This window comes from Scatophagus argus, chromosome 23, assembly GCF_020382885.2.
Source record: "Scatophagus argus isolate fScaArg1 chromosome 23, fScaArg1.pri, whole genome shotgun sequence".
Taxonomy (NCBI): domain Eukaryota; kingdom Metazoa; phylum Chordata; class Actinopteri; family Scatophagidae; genus Scatophagus; species Scatophagus argus.
Genome location: NC_058515.1, coordinates 11769600 through 11792658, shown reverse-complemented (window position 1 = coordinate 11792658; position 23059 = coordinate 11769600). Strand labels below are relative to the sequence as shown.

Below are 23059 nucleotides of genomic sequence, written 5' to 3'. Positions count from 1 at the left end.
ACAAGCTGCGTTTCTTTCTCTTTGTAGACACAGCGCTGTTTTCTAAAACACTTTGGGACTTCTGCTGCTATGTAGAACTGCACAAAGACTGTCTCGTCTTCGGTGTTTACATCCCTGTCTTGGTTTCAATGGGGAAAAGGAAAGACATGATTCACCCCAGGTTTCTCGGTGAGTATATGAAAAGATTATTATTGGAAGTGGTGCTGTTGAATTGCACTTTTTGAATTTGTCAAGGGGCGTATGTGAGCTGTTTAAATACTATAGATTTTGTTGCTGTCAATATCAGCGGTAAAATGTTATTGGGCTGATAATTTTATTACTTAATACAAGTCTTGGTCGACATATGTGCGTTTGCAGGAAATGGGAACGAACATTTTGGTATTAAAGCAACCAAAATGTAATACTTAATACATCTTTTATAGCATTTTTTTTAACGATTTCCTCTCGTCCTGTGCAGGCGAAGGCAGCTCTAGCTTGCACAGCGTCCACAAGCGGAAACACAAAAAACACAAGAAGCACAAGAGGAAGCACCACAACTTTGCTGAGGCCCCGGAGCCCGAGCCTGTTGTTGTGCCTCGGCCTCCTCCGCAGCTCCGACTCAAGATCAAACTGGGAGGACAGACACTGGGCACCAAGAGGTGAGCGAAGCCTGTCATGTTTCAGGTGTGAAGCAGTCAGTCTGATTGCTGTAAACCTGAACACTGTGGCGACACTAGTGTGTAATCCAGTTTGTACATATGCAAAGATAAATGAGGGCCCACATCCACCACTGACTTTTTGTCCGTTTTCATGTTGTCTGCATCAGTGTGCCCACCTTCACCGTGCATCCCGGAGTGGCTTGTCCACCTTCTCCCTTGATGATTATTCATAATGATGTTGATGACGACGATGACGATGAGGATGATGATGAGGACGACGATGAGCCCTCTGTGCCTCTGGAGCAATATCGGGCCTGGCTTGGTCAGTTACCAATAAAACCTGTACAGGATGTTGACAGAAAATCCTGGTGCTAGAGTGGGTATTATCGGAGGTTATCATGTCAGTGTGACGGAGCTTATACTGTTGCCTTTTCCTGGTTGCAAAGACTGCATTATCAATCAACCAGTCAATCGGGTTTGTTGTATGTAATCATAAGAGGTACAATCACAGTGAAATGCACACCTAGCCCGATGAATCTGGTACCTTCTGACTGCAGCAGAGGGAACATGCTGTTATATCCAAGTGGTTGGAGTCCTTAATGATTTCCTTAGCGTTGCTGTTGCAATGGCTGATGTAAATATCCTTATAGCACACAAATCATTTTGAGATTTTTAGCATTCATTATGTTTAAATTGTTTGTTCTGTATCAGATGAAGACAGCAACCTGGCCACGTCCCCTCTGCCAGACATGGACTCGGACTCCATGCTGGGTGGCCCAGTAGACGAGGAGGAGAGGTGGCTGGACGCTCTGGAGAAGGGAGAGCTTGACGACAATGGGGAGCTGAAGAAGGAGGTTGACGAGTCTCTGCTCACTGCCAGACAGGTGAGAAAGATGGATAGAAACTTGAATACTTTAATTGTCTGTTGATTACGGGGGAGCTCATCCCTGAGTATTTTCTGTTGCTTGTGTTCAGAGAGCCCTGCTACACAAGCAGCAGACTCAGCCTCTCCTGGAGCTCCCCATGGGCTGCAAGGAGAAAGAGATGACTGCAGAGATGATGCAGAAGCGGGAGGAGCGAGCCCGAAAGAGACGCCTGCAGGCTGCCAAGAAAGCAGAAGAGAACAAGAACCAGACGATAGAAAGACTGACAAAAACCAGCAAGGCCAAGATCAAAAGCATGAAAGAGAGGAAGTCCAAGCAGAGTCAGTGTCCCATGATCCGGTACAGCGACTCCGCCCAGGGCATGGCCATCTCCTTCCCCACAGGGGTCCCGGCTCCTGCACCGGCACCTCCCCCGCCTCCACCAGCACCCGCGGTGAACTGCGGGGTCAGCGGCTGCACCAACCTCAAGAAGTACTCCTGCTCAAAGACTGGGGTCCCACTCTGCAGTCTGGACTGTTACAAGAGGAACCTGCTGCTTGTTCAGAGCACAGCTTGAACTTTGAAGGGCTGCTGTTTACGTTCCCAGTGGACACAGTTGTAGTTCTGTTTAAACTACATCAGGATGTGATGACGGAGCATACACTCCGCAGGGTCACAAAAATGGAACTTTACACAAAAATCTTTTTCAGGACTCAGATTCCAGGCACAGTGTTGATTTACTTTTTATCCCCCTTTTCACTGGCTGTGTCATATGAGTAATAATGTGTTACCCTGCAGTGATGCTGGTTACACAGTTTGATCATGTACATTATAAAATGTCGAAACATAAAAATCCTTGCACTAGTGAATTGAACATCGAATATTTATGATTTCTGTTTGTGGAATTGAAATATTCAAAACTGTATATTTTTGTGCACGTTTGGAGACAAATGAAAACTATTTCCCACAGGTTGAACATTATTTTTTCATTTGTGTCAATAATGTAAAAATGATAATTCGAGAGTGACAAAGGTCATCAACAACAAGCAGATTTGTTGTGAGAGAATAAAAGTTTTGCATCTTTAATCTCAATGTTAATTCTGTCACAAATGACTCAATTTCCATACAAAACTGTACATCTTAAATTAAGTAACAAATGTAATGCCTTTCCAACGCTATCAGTATGACCGTATTTGCTCTGTCAACATGGAGATGTGTGCAGCAGCAGCAGCATGATTTTCACTGGTCCATCTTAGTAAACTTTATGGCAGCAATCTGTCAGGGCAACTGCTCTCACTGGAACGTCTTTGTCTGGTCTTATCAGAGGTTTACACCAAAGTGTGTGAGGTATTCATTGACTGAGTGGCTTTCAGTCTGCACAAACGCACACACAAACACACTTAAACACGAGGCAACAAGGCACAAAAATGACATCGGTTCACGACAGTCTTGTGTCTGTCATTGTCAGTGATCTAACGGGTGAAGATGACTCATCATAAAGCTAGGCCGAAGGAGAGTCTGAAGGCCATCTCTACGGGAACTTCTGCTACCGAGTCATGGAAACACACGTAGAATTCCTGAGGGACGGGCTCGAGCAACATCCGTCTGCAAGACAACGAAACAAGGGGAACAATTTGAGAATTTCAGGGGATTAATTAATATTAATTATGTCTTGTCAGACTTTGATAATGTGCCTCACAGTTGTCTCCTTAGTCCCTACCTCTCCTCGTTAGTATAGTGGACAGTATCTCCGCCTGTCACGCGGAAGACCGGGGTTCGATTCCCCGACGGGGAGAATTTATTGCACCAAGAAGCAATTTGCTGCTAACCCTGGTTCTACTTTGGTATGTGGACTATTTCTGTCATCTTCCTGTGGTAGCAAACTGTGAGTGTGCTTTCTTCAGTGGTTGCATTCCTTCTCTCTAAGGGCTACAAGAACCTCCTCAGCTGAAGATCTAAATCTCACCAGATGTGCATTTCCTGAGCCCTCACCACTCCCACCTGTCTTCTGAATAATTCCAAATATTTAAGGTTGGCAGATTAAAAACAATTAAAAAGATAATCTCATCAAGCTGACGTACCCTATGACCCAGTAAGTCATGGTGGGAGCAGGTTTCCTCTGGTCAGTCCAGTTCTCAGGTTTACACTGGAACAGAACCCCATGTTCCTTCACTGGACCCAGACCCCAACCACTGCCCTGAGGCCTGTCTGCAGCCCGACGACCCTGGAAACAACACACTCCTCGTTAGTATAGTGGACAGTATCTCCGCCTGTCACGCGGAAGACCGGGGTTCGATTCCCCGACGGGGAGAATTTATTGCCCAAGAACACACAATTCAGTCATATTATGGGATTTGGGTTAACCCCCCACCCATTTTGAGATTGATAGAATCTGGTCCTGTTGTGATTTTATGTGGTCCTAACACCTTTTTTATTATCCTATGCTTGTTTGCTAGGATTTGTGTGACCAGTGTAGTCAGATAGAGTCCAAGGTTGAGACCAGTTATGTAACACATAACGCATGCTGAGAAGCTCTATGATACTATCAGCACTCCTCGTTAGTATAGTGGACAGTATCTCCGCCTGTCACGCGGAAGACCGGGGTTCGATTCCCCGACGGGGAGAATTTATTGCACCAAGAAGCCCTTTTACTGGTATATTTCTTGGCTGAGTGTATATTTATGAATTCTGTATATCTATGTAAATTCCCGTGTAGTTAAATGAGACCCAGCCTGACACGGAGACAATATCCTTTCAGAACTGTTAACTCACTCTGGCTGGCAGACTCTGCTGAAAGGCAGCCCGTATGGAGAGGCAGCAGTGGTGAAAGTTGCGGATGAGCTGCGGGTGAATGGAGCCGCTGAGCTGAGCCACCTCTCTGTGAGTAGGAGCGATGAAGATCCCCTGAACCGTTTCCATCAGGACGTAGTGGAACAAGGTGTTCTCTGCCCCTGATGTCAGCCTGTCACAAACACAAAGTACGGACGTTAAATTTACAGATTTTTTTTGCTTAACACAAACGAGATACGCAGTTGGACTGAAAGATAAAGCATTATTTCCTATCACCCACTTCATGGTGGTGTTGTACATCTCCTCTGTCTCCCTTTCTGTCAGGGTCTTCTTCAGGGTGCCCAGGTAGAATGGGTTTGGGTGCTTCATCCTGGGAATCTGACGTCAGAACATCACATTAAAACACTGTGCTGAATTTTAGGTGCTCGTTTCTCTACCCTTAATTCCTGTCATCTCTTCACTAACGGAAACCAATTAATTTTGTGAAAACGTTAAAAAATAAAATCTTTCAATGAGAAATCCATTATAGAGAATCTGTGAATTAACAAACAACCAAACAGCAACAATGAAAGGCTACAAACTTTACCCTGAAGAGACCTCCGCTGCCTCCGCTCCCATCAGACCCTCCGGACCCCAGCGAGTCTCGTCGGCCCCCAAGCTTCCTCGCAGAGTCCGGCGTGGAATGTGGACTGAAGCCTGGAGGCACCGATGCACCAGACCCTGACCCAGCATCCATCTGTCCCTCACTCCCACTGTCCGACAGGCTCCTCTGGGGGCTGGACCTCCGGGCCTTCTCCCCAAACAGGCTGCGGCCTCTGGAGCCTGCGGAGGAGCCTTTAACTGCCCCGGCTAGCTTGCTGAGGACGGGGGAGGAGGAAGCCAGGCTGTCCAGGCGGTCGCGGGCCGTGGCTGCGGGGAGGAACCAGTCCGCACAGGACAGGCAGGGAGCGGGTGGAGCATTCAGACGCTCCTCAATACCTGCCTCCAACACCTCCAGCTGCAGCAAGGTGGCCTTCACCTGAGCGTAAGAGAGTTTCATTTTACATCAGATCTGACTATTTCTGGTTCTCTTGGCTGCAAAAGTAATCAAACTAAAAAAATGTTTTTGGTACACATAGATGAGTCTAATGTACAGTATAATCCTGTTCACCTGATCTACATAAACACAATCAGGTCCTGGAGAACCCAAAGCTGATGAGGCACAACCTCCCGCTTCCAACAGCACGCATTGCATGAAATGCCTCTGGGGATGGAGAGATAAATAAATTCCAGCAGAGAAAATATAATTAATGTCATATAATTACTGAGTAATGATAAACACGTTTGTAGTTTGTTTACAAGAATAATAAAGCTGGAAAAACCCTCTAAAAAAGCCAGTCAGCAGGTCCCCTCCTTACCAGCCCCACTATGAGGAGGAAGTGTCGTGCTAGCGGCTGGCTGTAGCCTGGCGCTGCGCTGCCGTTGTCATTGGCTCTCTGCTGAGGAAACACCTCCCTCCAGATGACCAGCTGACCCACCCGCTGCTCAGACGCCAGCGGCAGCAGGCAGTAATGCTGGCAGTACAGGCACACATCCAGCAGGTCCTCTTTAGGCAAATGGTTGGCGATCAGGTAGGACTGGAAGGTGAGTGTGTGGATTAATTAGTTAAGTCCTCAGCAGGCAAAATGAATTTTGTAGAGCAGAATAAACCCTCTGAATAACAAGTGCAAAAAGCCTTCATCTGGCCACTCAGCTTTGTTTGACTGCCCATTCTGACGTATGTAAATGTCTTCACTGTAACAACAACACAGTCCACTGCTCACTGTCTTCCTACCATTTCCCCTTAGTTAATATTTATACAGAGTATTTAGTTTAATGATTTGTCACAGGACAGGCTCATCATATTATCTCATGTACACAGAGACAGTCAGCTGGGGCTTTCGTTTTTGCCATTTAAAGATAGCCGACCAGACTGTGGGGGAGGACGTGCATATACATGACAAGGCAGCTGGTGCTGAAGCACGTGTGTGTTTGGGCTGAGACACCTACCTTGTAGAACAAACAGGAGCCAAGAATCACATAGAGACGCCTCAGGCCAAAAAAGTCCTCAGACTGTTAGAAAAATAAAGACAAAGACAAAAGTCCAAGAAAAGTAAACACAGACATGGATATTGTAGGAAGCTGATAGTGGCACCAGATCAAACATGAAGGTAGAAAAAGTTGAAGTTTAACCAATAACTTTTGAGTTAATGTAGAAAAATGTGAGTTTTGGTTCCAAGAGCAGATCAGGCATGATTCACATGGTGGCCACCTCACTTATTTTAGGAGTAAACCTTGAAAACATTGAATAGAAGAAGAAAGTACACTAAACAAGGCTGGACTGATGTCAATTTGACAAAACTTTACTACTTTCTCTCAGTTTGTTTTCTCAGTGGTTCTGTGTCCACCACTGCAGCTTCATGTAGTCAGATAATGTCACACGTACCAAAGGACAAACCAGACCCCATTAGCTTCTCATTAAACATACACACACACATACATGTGAACACACTTCTATAAATAGTCTAACCTTCTCCCTTGCTGAGGCCAGATGGCTTCTCAGCTAACATGCATGTTCACTAATGAACAGCAGCATAAGGGGTCATTACCCAACATGAAGCACTGAGGTGACAGGAAAGAATTTTAAAAACGAGGTCACAACTCAGGTGGCAAACATTTAGCTTTATGTTTGTAAGACAGAATGTAACTGGGGGGGGAACTGTGTTTTATGTTATTTGTTTGATGTAAAAGTGTGTAACCAATCCCATATTGTTACCATTTCTCCAAAATCAGAGGACTCGAAATCAGAGAGAACAGTGTCCACCTCCACCTGTGGACAGAGGACATCAAATATTAACTTCATAGCATTTAATTAATAGCCTCATTTGCCTTGGTATTATTTTTCATAACAATAAACTTAGTAAGAGAACATAAAAATAAAATAGTAAAAATAATAATAATAATACAAAAAATTTCATTCATTTAACATATCGAGTCAGATATCAAAAACGAATCTTGGCAAGACATACAGTATAGTTAATCTTATGCTTTTCATAAGTTTCATTTATAATAGTTGCATTGATCCAGTATATTTGTGAATGTGGATACAATTTCACCTAATTTCAATCCACATATTTGAGATACTTGTGTGTCATTTTTAACAACCGACACTAGAGGGCACCACAGATGCATTAACACATTCACAGGAACATTATGACATACAATCCCTGTTCCAAAGAAGATGAAAGCCTGTGCAAAACATAAATGAAACAGAATGTGATAATTTGCTAATCCTTCTTGATATATTATCAACTTTACTGGAAGTGAAGTCATACAAATAGCAGTTTTACTGCTACTGTATTAACTACTGCTCCAATCAGACCTATCAACCGATGCACCTTGATTTCTGGAGGTAGTGTGAGCCAACGGACTGCAGGCAGTCCATCGAGGAAAACTGTCCCTGAGACGTCGGGGTGCGGGGCCGAGGAGCCGTCCCTCAAGCGAGACGGCTGGATGAGCTGCTGGAAGAAGAGGCAGAAGAAATGGTCCAGCCTGGGAGCGTGGTCCCCTTTACAGAAGGCACTGCGCAGGCAACGAAGAAGAAACGAGTGTCATGATAACATATAAAAGTAATTTATAGAACTACAGAAGAGTGATTACATTCCAAGAAAAAGAAACAAAGAAGGGAAAGACATCTGAGAGAAAGGGGGGGTAGGGGACAGAGAGAGAGAGACAAAGAAGACATTGTGTAAAATCCAGCTGGTGCCTTGAATCGATGAAACACACTCTTTATTTCACTATATTTTGCATTAAGATAAAAAAAAAATGACAGCCAGAGAGGCGAAGTTTCAACCAGCTTTCTCAGCAGGACCACAGCAAAGGGACCAACCTGTCTAAGGAGCCATACATCACTTTCAGTGTCCGGACTACGTCTCCCAACACCGTCTGCAGATACAGCAGTGGAACCCTGGAGGAAAACAAGAAAAATATCAAACGCAGGCCTGGATTAACTTAGGCAGCTTATCAAATATTTGGACTAACAGCCAGGAGCCATGAAGGAAAAACTTTTTCTGTCATTGTTTTGTCTAGACATGGGTGAATCAGACCTTTTTTGCATGAATGAGACTATTTCTCAACTCAGGTGTTGATTTATCGGGTTGACCTGGCTGCTAAAAATGTGCTAGAAGAGGCTAATATGACTCATTGCATGAATCATTTAACAATTCATCCTGCCAGCAAAGGACAAAAAGAAGCACGTGTGCACAATGAAACTGAGAAAAACTTACAGTTCTTTTCAATTGTTTTTACAGATTGTGCTCCCTTTTCCAAAAATAGTACTTGAGCAGACATCAAGCTCAGAAAATCTGATTTTTAAAACTGATGTCCTGAAAATTTGCAGAGAGTCTTACAACCTGCCACACGGACTCAACTTTTGCTGTGTAACACCGATCGAAATCCCCGCTGGCAAAGGCTGCAGTTCAGATAAAATACAGTGAAGCTACCTCAGGCCAATAATGTGTGTCTGTGTGTTTGATGCTGCCTCCCTCTACCTCTCAGCAGGAAGACCAATCACTAACAGGTTGTTGCTTTCCTTCCAGTAGCCCACATGTACCAGATGTTTCCCGAGCAGCAGAGAAGAACTGAGGGGGAGAAGACAGGAATCGAAGGACAAGCGACATGTGGGTGGATGCTAAATTCTTTAAGGAGCAATTTCACGAAAAAACAAACAATGCATAGATGAAGAAAACAGTACCCAAGTTGTCATCCTCACCCCAAACCTAAAAAATGTTTCATTACTAACTGTTTTCCATGCTCTTACCTGATGATCTGCCCTCCTGTGACATTCTCCAGCATGTCACACAGCGTGAGGAAGATCCCCCTGACTCCTTTCAGCTGGCTGGATGCTTCAGACACCGGGTACTGGTACAAGATCTCCTCCTGCCCACACAGACACAAATACACACAGTGCAATTTGGAATCTGCGTCACGAAAATTATACATGCAGCAGAAAGAAAGAAAAATCTCTGGTTAGCCTATCAACAGTAAAATGTCACATAAAAATGTGAAATATCTGCTGCTGGATGCTTCAGTTTCCTCTGAATTATGGACAATGTGGCTTTTATTGTCAAACCCATTCTCAACTTCACAAAACAAAATGTTGCCACTCTAAAAATGAAAGTTACTAAAATATTTTATTTATCACAAGCGTGTCTTTCTGGAGTGGAGAAACAGATTCAGATTCAGGAAATACAGGAATTCGGCCGAAGCTCAGGGAAACTCTCAAATAGATAACAGCACCAAATGTCACAAAAAAAAACCTTCATACAAGCTACACAGCAGAGATGAGAGAGTGCTCAGCGCAGATTCTGTGTATTGTTTGTGATATTAGTATTCCTCCCAGCATGCTGGTGACAAAAGCTGAGTCCCTTGAGAGGATCAGAGGGCCGAGTGGTGGGCGAGGGGATAAAAACCTTAAATGTATGGACCCTTAGAGCCTTGGAAACCAAAACAAAGACACAAAAAGAACAACCAGCACAGCGCGACACTTTGGTTGCATCTTGTCCGTATACATACAGGCAATAAAAAAAATCTTAGATCTCTAAAATATCACCGCTGAACCTCTCCAAGTCCTGCTACCCTGCAATCAAAGGAATAAAAAATCAAAGTCAGAGTTCTGCAGGCTCTTGCACAGCACTGTCATTTAGAAAATCAACTGCACAGTCACTGATGTGACTTCAGACAACTCTCCGACTCCACCGCTGTTCAAGTTAAAAAAAAAAAAAAAAAGTAAATCAGAGAAAGCAACAGCAGAACTGTGAAGTACAACCATACGGAAAACATCAACCTGCCAATAATTACAGTGTACAAAATGATGGTCAGCAAATGAGCAGTTTGCTTCTTGGAGCAACTAAACACACAATTTGGGATTAACACTTTTCTACAAGCTGACTATGCAACATAAAACTGTTCCCTCGGCATGGATACAATTAAAAAGGGAAACGTTATATATGATTTTGTTTATGGATTGCAGGACTTAAGCCAAAAGGGTTCACACATGAATTCACCCTAAACAAAATAAAGTTCACAGCGTTAAAATGACAAATCACTTATCGGCACGAGTTGTGCTTACGGCAGAGCTCCTCAGCTGCTCCCATTTCTTTCTGTTTTCTGTTAGCTGAACCCGCAGGCGTTGGAAGTCGTCCAGAGCAGTAGTTTTCTCTAAAAGTCTGACTCACGTCACAGAAATTCAGAGGAAGCTTTCCACTCCTGGACTTGGGATTTCCTACACAACTCAGGTCATTCTTCACACTCAGTTATCTGAAAACATCTCCGTACTGGAGTATGTTCAAGGCTTGAAGTTTGTCGTGTGGACAGTCCATGCAGTCACAAATTTTGGCCTCCAGCCAGATGTTTGCACAGCGGTCCACATGCACCCGCTTAGACTTGCAAATGAGGATTTTTTGATTTATTTTTTTTAAACCCCCAGAAACCGTGAACTGGCCATTAGCATGTGGATGATTAAATACGTCTGTTCGGTATAGTTTCATGTTTTAAATCCAGTTTTACAGGGCTGCACAGACTCAGTGTTCTACTGACCACAAAGTCATGATCAAGTTTCCCCAAGAGCCAGAGAAATGGAAAAATATGTAGTCATCCAAGGTTTAAACATCAACAAAAGCCTTTAGGATCAGTTTTTTTTATAGTCTGTCATTTTCATTTATTAACAGTGTTTAGGTTTTATTTGTCCACTGTCAGCACCCAGTGCACGTTTGACTATAAGGAGAGGGACTTGCTCTTTTCAAAGCTCCCTCTGCAAATCTCAGATTCAGTTAGTTACTTCTGGACAAAAACCATCCGTCCCTGGGTGGGCTCGAACCACCAACCTTTCGGTTAACAGCCGAACGCGCTAACCGATTGCGCCACAGAGACTGTGGTACAATGACGTTCAATGGGGTGTGGTGATGCTTCAAGCCCCATCCCACTACATTTACTATGGATTTCTTAAAGTAGGGCTGAACAATAAAATAAAATCCCAGATTAACTGTGAAAACACCAAAGTAAATTTGGACTGTTGAAGTTCAGCCTATGTTAATTACATTTACGAAAGAAAACATCCATATGGACTTCAAGAAGGCATTGTGTAATAAAAGGATGAACAACAAGATTTGACTTCAGCAAATCTTTAAAGGGGCTCATTTGTTTTTTCACTTCTGCCTCAATTTTGGACACAACATACAATATGTCCTGTTAATTTCCTTACTTGGTGTTTAGCATAAAAGATGCGTCCCTGGTTGGGCTCGAACCACCAACCTTTCGGTTAACAGCCGAACGCGCTAACCGATTGCGCCACAGAGACCTCTGGAAAAGGACCTCAGTGGGTGTGGCCTCCATTTCCAAGCCCCACCCATTAAAATAAAAACTTTGATCATTCAATTTCACATTTGTTTTTTATCTTTTGGCATCGAAAAGGAGCTTCTGTAGTGCAATTTCCGGCACTGAATGATTTTCATTGGTCATTGTTTTCACAGCTCTTTAAGACCCAGATTAACCATGAAGGAACCAAAGTGGCCTTACACTAGTGACATTTAGGCATCATTATTCAAATGAACTTGAATAGGCTTATTCCTTTCAATGTTCCCTCCTTTGTGGATACAAGGACAACTAATGCTACGACTTGTTAATTCAACAACAATGAAAGGTTACTCAATTATGTGCTGTTATCCGATGACTCTTGTTATTTGCTGAAAAGGGAAGCTGGCTGATGTAGATCATGGTGGTGTAAATTTCTACTCTGAGATGATCAGTTAATTATTTTGGATACAAAGACACACAGGTATTACAGATAATGTGCCCTGAACCCTCTGCAACAATGCTGTCATAGTCATACATTTGTCATATCAACTTCTCTTTCTAACACACACCATATGTTTGTGACATCACCATCACAAAATCGTCCCTGGGTGGGCTCGAACCACCAACCTTTCGGTTAACAGCCGAACGCGCTAACCGATTGCGCCACAGAGACCTCTGTGACAGAAACGCAGAGGGTGTGGCCTCAATCTGCGAGTCCTACTCCTCTACCGTTACTATGCTTGAAGTGAGTTGAGAAGTAAAAACTTTAATCACTGCATTTTAAACTGAGTATTCACTTGCAGAAAACAAGTTAATTTGGTTCTCGGTTTATTTTCTTGTTATTTGCAAAACAAGAAGTTGGTTTATGTAGCTAATTTGGATACAAGGACACACTGCTACAGATGTTATGTCCTGATCCCACTGCAACAATGCTGTCACCGTCATACTCATGTTTCTAGTTTCTCTACACTCCGCCCTTATCACAGATACCGTGTTACTCATTCACAAGAGGTCATCTGGTGACTTTTAGTACAAAACCGACGTCCCTGGGTGGGCTCGAACCACCAACCTTTCGGTTAACAGCCGAACGCGCTAACCGATTGCGCCACAGAGACTATGCTATAAGACCAGTGAAGGTGTGTGGGCTGGATGTTCAAGTATCATTTTGATCATTTTGTGTGTTCATTTGTGAAAACTAACCTCCTCCTGTGGTGATGCTGAGTCCAGTTTAAGTGAGAGGTACATAACAATATGCGGGATGTGTCCTATGGACATCTGAAGTTCAGCTGTGTCCTCCCCCCACAGAAGACGCACCAGCTGGCTGACCGGTGGAGACGCCTTCATCTTACGGACCGATGACGTGTCACTCGCGCTGCTGTCATCCCCCAGAGCCACTGTCTCAATGGTTAGTCTCACCTGGAGGAGAGAAATGAAAAAAGTGATGAGAACAATGAATTGGAAGGAAGACAGAAAAGGAGGGTTTGAGAAAAACAAAATACCGCATTGTGGTTGAATGTCATCACCACTTCACAGCAGGCAAGATGCAGTTTTCACCATCAAGAGAGTTTTCATTCATTTCTAAAAATAAGCCACTATGGCTCCACATGATTATACTTGGCAGGAAATCTTAACGGTGCTCATGTGTCTGTTTTAGGAAAACCAGAGGTGTGCACATGCACACACAGGCTTCCAAAGGGAAAGAAAAACTTCAATCATTGCACATTCATTCAGGAGAAGGCCGGAAGGTGAATAGAATAAAAAGTGACACCAACATCCAGACCCAACTGCAGCGTAACAAATAGCAAGGAACTGTGTGTGTTTGGCTAAATTAAAACCAGATCTCTGCAACACAAAGAAACAGTGGCAAGACAACAGAAGGCCTATCTTCTCTCGTTCATGCAGTGTTTTTTGATTTTTTTCTACACAGCAGTTCTCCTTTTTACACTGCCATTCATAGAGAGCCACAGTGGAAACAGAAGCAGAGCTGCATGGAAACCCAACAAGCACGCACATGGAACAGATGCAGTCAAGATGCACACAGGAATGAGAAAGTGCAGCTTTTTGGTGTCAGAGTCATAACAATCAGTCAAAGATAAATTTAGCTCCAGTACACTACATCAGATAAGTCAGATTATATCTGATTGAGTCTGCATGCAGGCGAAAACCTCACATATCTGGATACTATGCATCATAGACACACCTTGTTGATATACATTTATGAGTATTTTGTGTATATACAGATTAGCATATGTACAAAATAAATTCCATGTGTGATAAACTGGCACATAATCAATGGAAACACACAAAGCTAAACTAAATATTCACAGACTCACAGAGCACATAGAGTGGACATTACAGACATGCTAAGGTGGCAGACCTGTTTATACACTGTGTTGACTTTGTGCTGTAACATGTCAGTGCAAGAGAGGCTGTCTATGGAGCTAAAGTGATGTTGAAAAAAAAAAAAAAATCAGAACCACAGTCCAGATGTGCCGATCCAGCTAAAAGCTTGAACCACTACATTATAACTGGACCAACAGGCCCAAACTACATGTTGATGTTTGAATGTAACACAGAATGTGAAATCTGCCATTTATGAAGCGCTCCCATCCCACATTACTTAGCATAGGGGGGGATAGGGGAGTCCAGCTCCTAACCCAGGCATTGTTTGTGTCTGCAATTAACATAAGAAAGCCATTAAGTATGCTTGGAGAAATACATGAGGTACTGTGGTCACCACTTTCTAGAAAAATGGTGGGAAGTCCTAGAACACATGCTGCCAACAAAAGATTTTTAAATAAAAAAAAATGTGTATCATATTTCCAGGTCTAAAATGTTGAAACTCTATTTTTCTAATCCAACCATCTTTCCCAGAACTCTCTAAGGTCTGTCAGTACTAACCACAGGCCACCCGCCACTCTAGCAGGCGCCTGCGTCTGGGCTGCCAGCCATTTTAGCCAATTTTAGGGTATTATTAAAGAAGGGCCGAGTAGTGGTGGAATACCACGGGATGTACCTTTCAACTGGTGACTGACTGGCTCTCTCGGTCCCGAATTTAAAGCTACCATATCCTCAACTCTTCCAGATTTACAAATAACGCTAGAAAATAGCTCTGACTAGAGTAAACGGATGGCCTCAAATTCAAACATGAAAAATGGTTAAACCTTTCAAATAGGCAAAAGTTGAATTAACTGAGTAAAGAGGCTGAGTGAGCTAACTGTAGCACTTTCTCTCATCATAAATAATAAGGATGTGGTTAGACCCGTGTGTGCTCTCACTGGAATTCCAGTCTGTTGATGTCAGTCATTTAGCACAAGCTCATAGATGGATACACACACATAAGCTCATGCACACACACACGTGAAGGAGTAACTGAAGGGCTGGCAAAGGGCACGGCGGACTGACTAATACTAATATTTGTTCCTCTGAACATAATAAGCACTGTCCACGTTCCATCTGGGAGGGCTGGCACACAGAAAAACCATCCTCCAACACACACTCGCTCAAAAACAATCATTCTGTCAGCAATACAACTCTATTTCAAGTTTTTCGAGAGTCATCATGGTGCCTGAGGGACCTTGTACTTTTCCAAAAAATCTCCCTCACTCTTTTCATACAGTGTAATTTAGTGCCGGACTACATCTTCTAATCAGCTGAGCTTTCAATCCCACAACAGCTTCCCGTGGCACCGAAAAAAGAGTCACGCCGCAGTCTCGTCTATCCGTTGTGTTCGCCATCAATCCGTACACACTCTGTCATTTGCAAATTCCTACTTTTTGATGGTCTGCTTTTTGGTGAAAATGCACGCCTGAGGCACAGACTGTGAATTTTCGAGCTACCGATCAAAGGATCATTTTCCAGTAATTGAGGGTTTTCTAATGTTACTCGGCCCTGACTTCTGTCTTCTATTCACATTTTAGCAGCTTCAAAGAACCAATGCATTTCCAAGTAACTTTATGTCTATATTTACTGAGCAAGTTTGCTGTTTGTGACCTAAATGGTACCATCCAGTTTTTAAAAGGGTAATCCAATATGGAAAACGCTGCTTTAATGCATGGAAGGAGAGATCATGACAGCCAGTGGCTTTCAATACTGAATAAAGAAAACTACAAAACCGTGAGTACACAAGTTGTTACTGGGTATTTGTTTTTTTTCTGTTTGCTTTTTCGTAGATTTGCACACACTGACCTGTGTTGGTCCTGGGATGCAGGAGAGAACCCTCTCAATGTTTTCTGAGGTCACATCCACATCGTCCACCGCTACAAGCACATCACCTGAACATAGCAGGCAGAAAAGGAATATTTACAAAAGTACATAACACTCCTAAATAATAGTAGTAGTGCATGATTAACCAGCTTACAGCCACACAAAAAGCTGTTTTTAAACATGCCTTGGTACTACGAAATATTTTAGAATAAGGAAAAAAAAGGAAGAAAGTGCTACGTGGATCTGACAGTAATGAACAAAAAAAGCAAATCCAACTCCAAGCAGTATTTGTTACATTTTAGCCATCTTCAGTCAGCAATCAAATAACGGCTTGGCTTATATGTTCAGGAAGAACACTATTAAGAATAATGTGATTGGTTTTTACTATTTGTGGTGTGTTTCTGATCCATGTACGAGGGCCAATAAAGAGCTTCACCTGCTTGTGAGCAGGGAGGTTCACCCCCATCTCAGTCACAGAGCTATTTGAAGCATTCAACTGCTTTAATTGTTTAAGCATGTAGCTGCGCTGCATAAATGCTTCTCTAAACAGTAACTCATGTGGGTAATCATTTGTGGACTACTGGCACAACCAGCGTTCCTCTGTCTGCTAGTAAAAACTGTCCGATCATTAGCCCCCAATTGAAGAAAATCACTTTAGAGAAGAAGAGCTTTCAAACAGACTTAACAGATTTCCACAGGACCAGACCAGCATTCAGAGTTTCATTTACTCCATGAAACTGCGCTGAAAGTTTCACTATGGCTGAAAATAGTTGCTGCTCAGGGTTGGCCATGAGAGGTAGCTATTAAACGTCCTACACACATTTTTAACGAGAACTTTGTGGTTTTACAAAACAGAGCTTAGATTTGTATTACTTTGTAGTTGTTACTATTGATTCAAAGGGGTGAAAGAGTTTGGCTGTAGCTACAGACGGAATAAAGAAACAAAACAGCCTCACTCCAAAACTTAGGCCAGTTCTTACGGTATACTCATAAGAATCATAACAAACAAAGCGCATCTATCTTAGTTACACGGCCATCATTTTCTGACTTGATTAGGTGTTGCTTGTCATTTAGTCTTTTGGCTCCTCTTCTAAAGAAATCTGACTGTGAATATGATTATTGTAGTAATAATTGTAGCCAACGCTTCGGCAGTGCATTTGCATGGTGTGGAAATGACAAGTCAGAGCTGGTTCATGACTTTACAGATGACTGCTATTGAAATCATAACAGCTGCATTTTCCCTGTTGTGCAGCTGATCTCTGAGGATGGAGAGCAGGACGTCTGCAAAATGTCAGTCACAGAAAGCACTTGATGTTCATCCATTTAAAACTTTCCTCTCAAGGCCAAACTTGGATAGATGTCTCGTTTACAGGTGTGTGTACGCATGTCACCGCCAAGGCAGGATCTGTTTAATGGGTTAAATTAGGTCCTGACCTCTCCTGAATACACGAAGGGACAGATCATACCGTGTTCAGAAGAGTGATAACAGGCTTTTAGTTCTTTACCTTAATTATTAAGAAAACATTAAATTGGTATTTAAGATAACCACTAACAGAAAAATAAGCTAAAGAGTTTGGCCACATTACCGATAAGGATTTGGCCACATTTGATGGCCGGGCTGTTGGGTATTAATCCATGAACAGTCAGTCTTTCCTCTTGTCTGACCACTGCAGGGTCTCCTTGTCCTCTGTTCCAGGAGGGGCGATGCACCACCCCCAGCAGCGCTTCAAGCAGGCCTCCACTATGAGATAGAGGTGTTGATGAACCTCCTAGACGTTTAGGGTTGAGGTAGACGCACACTTCCTTCAGCTGCTGCTGCTGAACTGTCACACCTTGCCTTTGACCTGGCTGGTTCTTCAAGATGGACGCTGGAGGTGACGACAAGGTGGAGCTCTCTTTACCCCCATCATTCCCTCCTCCTCTGCGCTGAGATGGCCGACGTTTTCTCCTCAGCATCCTGGCTAGCCTTTTAAGTGTGGTCTCACCTTTCGACCGTGAACCGCATCGCTGCTTCTTGTTTTGCTCTGTGATGACCTCTGCCTCCTTTTCGCAAAAGCGAACATGATTAGTGGAAACACTTTGATTGGCGCTGGCTTGAGATAACGCAGCCTCCTCCTCACCCTCACTCAGCTCCAGGTAGAAAAGTTCGCCATTCTTCTGAATGTCATCAAGCCATTCTGGTTCCAAGTCACTGAGTGGAAACAACGAACAGAGATGAGAGATGTATTGATCTCAGTCGATATGGTGATACTTGACTAGATATACTTTGATGTTTCAGTTGTCATGATATTGTGATAGAGCTTATTGTCTCTCTCTAGTCTAAAAAGCTGTGCTGAAGTTAAGTGGCAAACTTTTCATTTATTTGTCTGTTTATTCTGAGTGAATTGGTCCTCTTCTTGCTTGCCATTATGTCCACATTACTGATTATTTACGTCTTAAAGCAATTAAATATTGCAGTTTCAGGATTTAGACAAATGCCAAATGTCATACCCAATGTGTTTTCAGATAACAAAATCAAAAATACTATTCCTTCCCCTTTTTGATTTACCTTTGTCGGTTATTGCACACACATATATATGTATATCTCATAATGAACTAACAAAACAAGCTAAGCAAAAAACTCCAAAGAACATGTTGACCAAAAGGGAGGGGAGCTAAAACAAGACATTTTTTCTCTCAGCTTCTCTCCTTCTAAACCTGCTTTGAAGAACCTGTGGTTGGCAGCTCTTGACATGATATCCATAAATTAACTGCTAGAAGCATACAATTATTTATGAAGGTTTGCCCCTAAAATTGAAAACATTCCCCAAAGCTATGAAAAGCACAAGGGAGGAGAGATGGAAACTGAGTGGATGGTGAGACACTCCTTTGCCAAAGCTGGCTGACTGCCTGACAAGACTTGTACTCCTAAAAACAACTAATTTATGATTATATGCATTAATGCACGAAATAAATTACCAAGAGCGGCATCATACCACAGCCTTAGCTTTGTATCTGCAACGTAAAGCATAAAAGTTCCGTCTTACAAACAGTGAAAACTTTTCTGAGGACTAGCCTGTCCGTCGACCAGCTTTAGGAGGTTTCACAGTATCATCTACAAGTACGAACTTCCTGTTTTTACTCTCGGAATCAAATTGGCTTCTTACTCGGAGCAGTCGGAGCTGTTGAAACTGGATGCGGATTCACAGTCACTATCGTCGTTGTGTTCGGCACTACCTGCTTCCGTTTGACCGCCACAGAGACTTTTTTCGGTACACTGGCGGGAATTTGCGCAGGCCATTTTCTCATAAGACGTCCTATTTCTCCACGCTATCACGAAACGCGTCTTCAAACGCGCAACTTTTCGTTAAACGAACGGCGATATTCTATCGCCATGTTGTAAGCACTGACGAGCGCTCTGGCGTTGTCACGTGACGCTGGTGCGCTCAGTCTGATTGGTGGATGTTACAGTTGCCACTGGCAACCAGAAGCTTTCTAAGGAGACTGTGCTTTGCTTTGCGGCATGGGACAGGTAGGAATGTGCCAGTTTACCTGCCAGCGCGAGGCTCTCATCCCATTAAATAATGCAGCAATTACACAGACAACACCACATACCTATTCATATTATATTTACAGCGAATTTTCCTTCTGGTTAAACATACAGTAACGAATATTCTGCATTTTACTAAAATATGACACGGTATATATATTACAAAACCATCGATACATCAAAATATAAATACAGGTTTGTTTCATTTTAAATTCCCACTTGCACTTTCATTTTGTTGCCCCCCCTGTGTAGACCTCGCTGCAGAGGTCCACGAGGTTCATAAATCCCCTCTGGTATTCAGAAAACCTCTGGTCTCTAACCAAACAAAACAACTTCAGGGTTGTAAAAAAAATCTGTAAAACATACAAGGTTTATTCAGATATTTGTGTCATCCATTGATAGCTAAAGGCTTTACTGACCTGTACAGGAGAACACTGCGAATAGAGTCAAAGTCCTCCAAATTTTTAGAGAAGGAGCTTCCATCTATAGAAATGTTAAACATCATTTGTATGTCATGTTTCCGCCGGGAGTGCGGCCAAAAACGCTGCGTTAACTTCAATTTTCCAGTTTTTGACGAAGCAATTTAAAACCCTTTAAATTCCAAGAGATCCAAGGGAAAAGCTTAGGAAACTCTTTGTTCTCGACCACCGATAAAATCAAAATTAATCCCTTTCCTCTACCCCATGTGAAGTTTCTGACCGCATGAGCACCAGAATGCAGCCTGAACCGCGTCTCCAAGACCAGAACGAATCCTCCTCCGGTTTCTCACGTCAATCACTCACACGGAATAGTGAGCGGTTCGACACCAACGCTACTCAAAGACACAGAGGAAAACCATTGGTCCCTTTTTTAAAAGTTTTGAGTGTTTCTCCAGGCCAGCAGAGCGGAATTTGTCCCAGCAGCGGTCTTCTTGGCAGGTGGAGTAAAAACCCGCCTACTCAGGGCTACTAACAAAAAGCTCGGCAGACAAGCCCCCCCGTTTGTACTTCCATGAAAAGAGTCTGGGCACTTAACGTTACTTCACCACGCGTATGGACGAAACACTCATGTCATTTTGTTCAACAAAAGCACCAATAAACGTTTATTTATATCGGGCTGTTTCAGTGCCATTTCATTAAAAAAAGGTATCCAAGCATCTAAAACGTTATTATGAAAATAAAAAGTTACTCCAGCTGGGAGATAAATGTTGTGGAGAGATTTATTTGAAATGCGCTCTAGTAAAAGTCTTCAATGGCAAAGAATTATACTGCCACGAGATTATTAATAATGGGGGTTGTGTATATTTTGACAGACTGCAATTGAGGTAAAATCATATCCATCTATGCAACTAGCAATTATGATCAATGATGACTATAATGATAATAAAGCAAAGAGATAACATATCCGTCTAAAGTACCACCAATGTGAAGTACAAATACATCAAACCTGCACAATAATTGAGCAAATGTACTCTACTTCATCACCAGCATTGCTTGTGATTAACTACGTACTAGTTATTTCTGTAACTTCAACGTTAATGACAGGCTAACCAGCACCAATGGCTGATGGGAAAAATAACACCTTTACAACCGGCTAAACTTCTCACATTCGCTGGATTACAGACATTTATCATTAAACACAGATACACTACCACTCTGATCATACTCTTTCCCTCATCGTCCCCAGAGGAGACAGTGAACGGTCATCAAAAGCAGAGAGCATATGAAATCAATCAAGTCTCTCTACCCGCTTCGCGCTCAGGAAAGAGTATCACCAACTCTTCATCGTGGTTAGCGAGACCATACACTTTAGAAACACATTTCTCAAGTAAGAAACTATAGAAATGATCCCTGAAAGTATAGTCTTAACGAAACACAGAGCTCGCCCAACTACTAGTATGACTATCCTGGTCTTCACTGTCATGGTACAGACATTCAAACACTGTACAACAGTCGTTTCTATTCAAAACAAGCTTACAAAGAACATCTACGGGACTATGAAGTCGACTACGCCAAAATGTCACATATATACGCATATGTTAACAAAATTAACAACAATGAAAAAGCACTACAATTACAATATTTATTTCCGCAAATATATTTTAACACAGTTCTGTTGCTAATTCAAAGCACTGTCTAGACATGAAATTCGTTCCCACTATCAAATCCTATATCAACTATTAAATTATCTCTAAATTATCTCTATTTAAAATACCCACAATGCTATTTGGCAACATAATCCCTCCGGCGAGTTTCTCATTGGTTGCTGTGATACCGCATGGCAGAGCATTAGCTTCAAATGCTAACAACAACTTGCGTAAAACCATTGTTTTCAGGGCTAATATTTTAATCAATACTGGAAACATTTGCAATGGCTTAATGTCGATGTCACATGATATACAGCAAGTTGAGGTAGAAACAATGTCATTGCAGAAAAGACGAGAAAATTCCATTTTAATGGTAAGAAAAGCTACAAAGTAACAGACGAAGTGTGCACCAACATTTGGCTTCCGACTACAAACGAGATCACATGCTAGTTCCTGTACACCGCCAAATATCGCGGCAAGACACTTACTTCGGCATGAGAAGACACACACGACTACACTTGAACCATACAGAACATTTTAGAACTTTATTTCACCACCACACTGAAACGTGTAAATCTATAAAGATTCACTTTTAAAACAACAAAGGGAATATTTTCTAGCTCATTTTAAGTTTGGCTTCAACAGACAGTTGGACACAAAAAATCAATCAGTCAATTTAATATGGATTCTTCGACTCCAATTTCGTTTCCACGTAGAAAAAAGCATTTTCTATGCAGCAGTTGATGGTAGAGATTTATTAAAATTCCTTTTAACATAGAATGCTACTACTGTTATGGCACAGTTAAGTGTGATTTTGAAATAGTGAATCAAAAGGGCCAATCTAGATATAAACTGCCAAAAAACGGTTAAAAGAAAAGAAAAAACATGGTTACCCTGCATTGCTGTTAATGCTTACTTTTTTAAAAATATATAAAGTCGACATCACAGTAGTTGTACAATGTAGTGTATGCTTAGAGGTAACTAGCATTAAACTACTACTAACTAGCAAGTAAATTCTGGTTCATGTCAACATTAGCGGTTTAAGTAATTTAGCGCACGATTCAATTTAGCCCCAGCTAGCTTTCTCAGTCCACCCTGACCTTCTGACCTTAGCTTCAAACGTGTGCCAAGGTCAGGGAGGACTGAGAAAGCTAGCTAGCTTTCTCAGTCCACCCTGACTTTGGTACACGTTTGAAGCTATACTGAATATAAAGACTCACCTTTGTGTCTTTAACAAGTTTAACAAGTTGAATTCACCCCATCGTTTTATGTTCTAAGAAATTAACTGCCAATTAATTGTCTAAACATATCTACGGGCTCACTACCAAACTTTTAACTTAGCTAGATAGCTAATGTTCTGCTAATCAGCCAGGGTGACGTTAAAATAGCTAACTCCACACCCGTGTGAACTTTAGGCAACTTCCTCTTTTACTCAGCTACTTCGCAGATTCAGAGAAAGTCCCGAACGACACAATACCTAAACTGACACAATACCTGTAAAATAATAAACAGGATTAACTCACCACAACTGGGATAGCTATGGTAAAATTCCCCTTACATAAATCGCGCCCCTTTGCGCATGCTTAATCAAGACAGG

General features: G+C 42.4%; 2 protein-coding genes, 1 long non-coding RNA gene and 8 other non-coding genes across 16 annotated transcripts in view; 5 read left to right on the top strand and 6 right to left on the bottom strand.

Moving 5' to 3' along the window:
* Nucleotides 1-2587, top strand: part of ino80b (INO80 complex subunit B) — a 3197-nt gene extending 610 nt beyond the window's left edge. For both annotated transcript variants that reach the window (XM_046379856.1, XM_046379858.1), the window contains exons 2-6: nt 28-168; nt 458-638; nt 806-960; nt 1350-1522; nt 1614-2587. In XM_046379856.1, the coding sequence (XP_046235812.1) occupies nt 28-168; nt 458-638; nt 806-960; nt 1350-1522; nt 1614-2078 (1115 nt within the window). In that variant the 3' untranslated portion in view covers nt 2079-2587. The remainder of the gene's footprint in view (nt 1-27; nt 169-457; nt 639-805; nt 961-1349; nt 1523-1613) is intronic.
* intu (inturned planar cell polarity protein) lies at nt 2556-23059 on the bottom strand. 5 transcript variants are annotated; one of them, XM_046379835.1, is made up of 17 exons: nt 22986-23059; nt 17455-18059; nt 15851-15936; nt 12863-13078; nt 9129-9247; nt 8860-8949; nt 8199-8276; nt 7708-7891; nt 7086-7139; nt 6320-6382; nt 5689-5907; nt 5442-5534; nt 4878-5309; nt 4572-4669; nt 4274-4463; nt 3583-3725; nt 2556-3106 (listed from the first exon to the last, which is right to left on the bottom strand). In XM_046379835.1, exons 2-17 carry the CDS (start codon nt 17822-17824, stop codon nt 2995-2997), a joined length of 2547 nt encoding a protein of 848 aa, XP_046235791.1. In that variant the 5' UTR covers nt 17825-18059; nt 22986-23059; the 3' UTR covers nt 2556-2994. The 5 variants fall into 5 exon arrangements, with proteins under 5 accessions (XP_046235791.1, XP_046235787.1, XP_046235786.1 ...); XM_046379831.1 differs by lacking the exon at nt 22986-23059 and adding an exon at nt 19817-21268; XM_046379830.1 differs by lacking the exon at nt 22986-23059 and adding an exon at nt 19015-19752.
* Nucleotides 3225-3296, top strand: trnad-guc. The gene has a single exon. It is a non-coding gene; the product is annotated as a tRNA-Asp (tRNA).
* On the top strand, nt 3741-3812 carry trnad-guc. Its single transcript has one exon. It is a non-coding gene; the product is annotated as a tRNA-Asp (tRNA).
* On the top strand, nt 4054-4125 carry trnad-guc. Its single transcript has one exon. It is a non-coding gene; the product is annotated as a tRNA-Asp (tRNA).
* On the top strand, nt 5776-13527 carry LOC124054189. The gene is made up of 5 exons (XR_006842328.1): nt 5776-5914; nt 8908-8988; nt 9161-9226; nt 12968-13067; nt 13317-13527. It is a non-coding gene; the product is annotated as an uncharacterized LOC124054189 (long non-coding RNA).
* On the bottom strand, nt 11166-11239 carry trnan-guu. Its single transcript has one exon. It is a non-coding gene; the product is annotated as a tRNA-Asn (tRNA).
* Nucleotides 11593-11666, bottom strand: trnan-guu. The gene has a single exon. It is a non-coding gene; the product is annotated as a tRNA-Asn (tRNA).
* trnan-guu lies at nt 12262-12335 on the bottom strand. Its single transcript has one exon. It is a non-coding gene; the product is annotated as a tRNA-Asn (tRNA).
* Nucleotides 12704-12777, bottom strand: trnan-guu. Its single transcript has one exon. It is a non-coding gene; the product is annotated as a tRNA-Asn (tRNA).
* On the bottom strand, nt 21026-21242 carry LOC124055103. The gene has a single exon (XR_006842564.1). It is a non-coding gene; the product is annotated as a small nucleolar RNA U3 (small nucleolar RNA).

What these genes read in the sequence shown, in the direction of transcription:
- intu (XM_046379830.1), bottom strand. Translation starts at nt 19,148, where the DNA reads ATGGCCTGCGCAAATTCCCGCCAGTGTACCGAAAAAAGTCTCTGTGGC. An exon ending in ATGTGGCCAAATCCTTATCG is followed by an intron (nt 15,937 to 17,454) that starts GTAATGTGGCCA and finishes TGCTATGTTCAG; the next exon opens with GTGATGTGCTTGTAGCGGTG. An exon ending in CAGCATCACCACAGGAGGAG is followed by an intron (nt 9,248 to 12,862) that starts GTTAGTTTTCAC and finishes CTGTGTGGGCAG; the next exon opens with GAGGAGATCTTGTACCAGTA.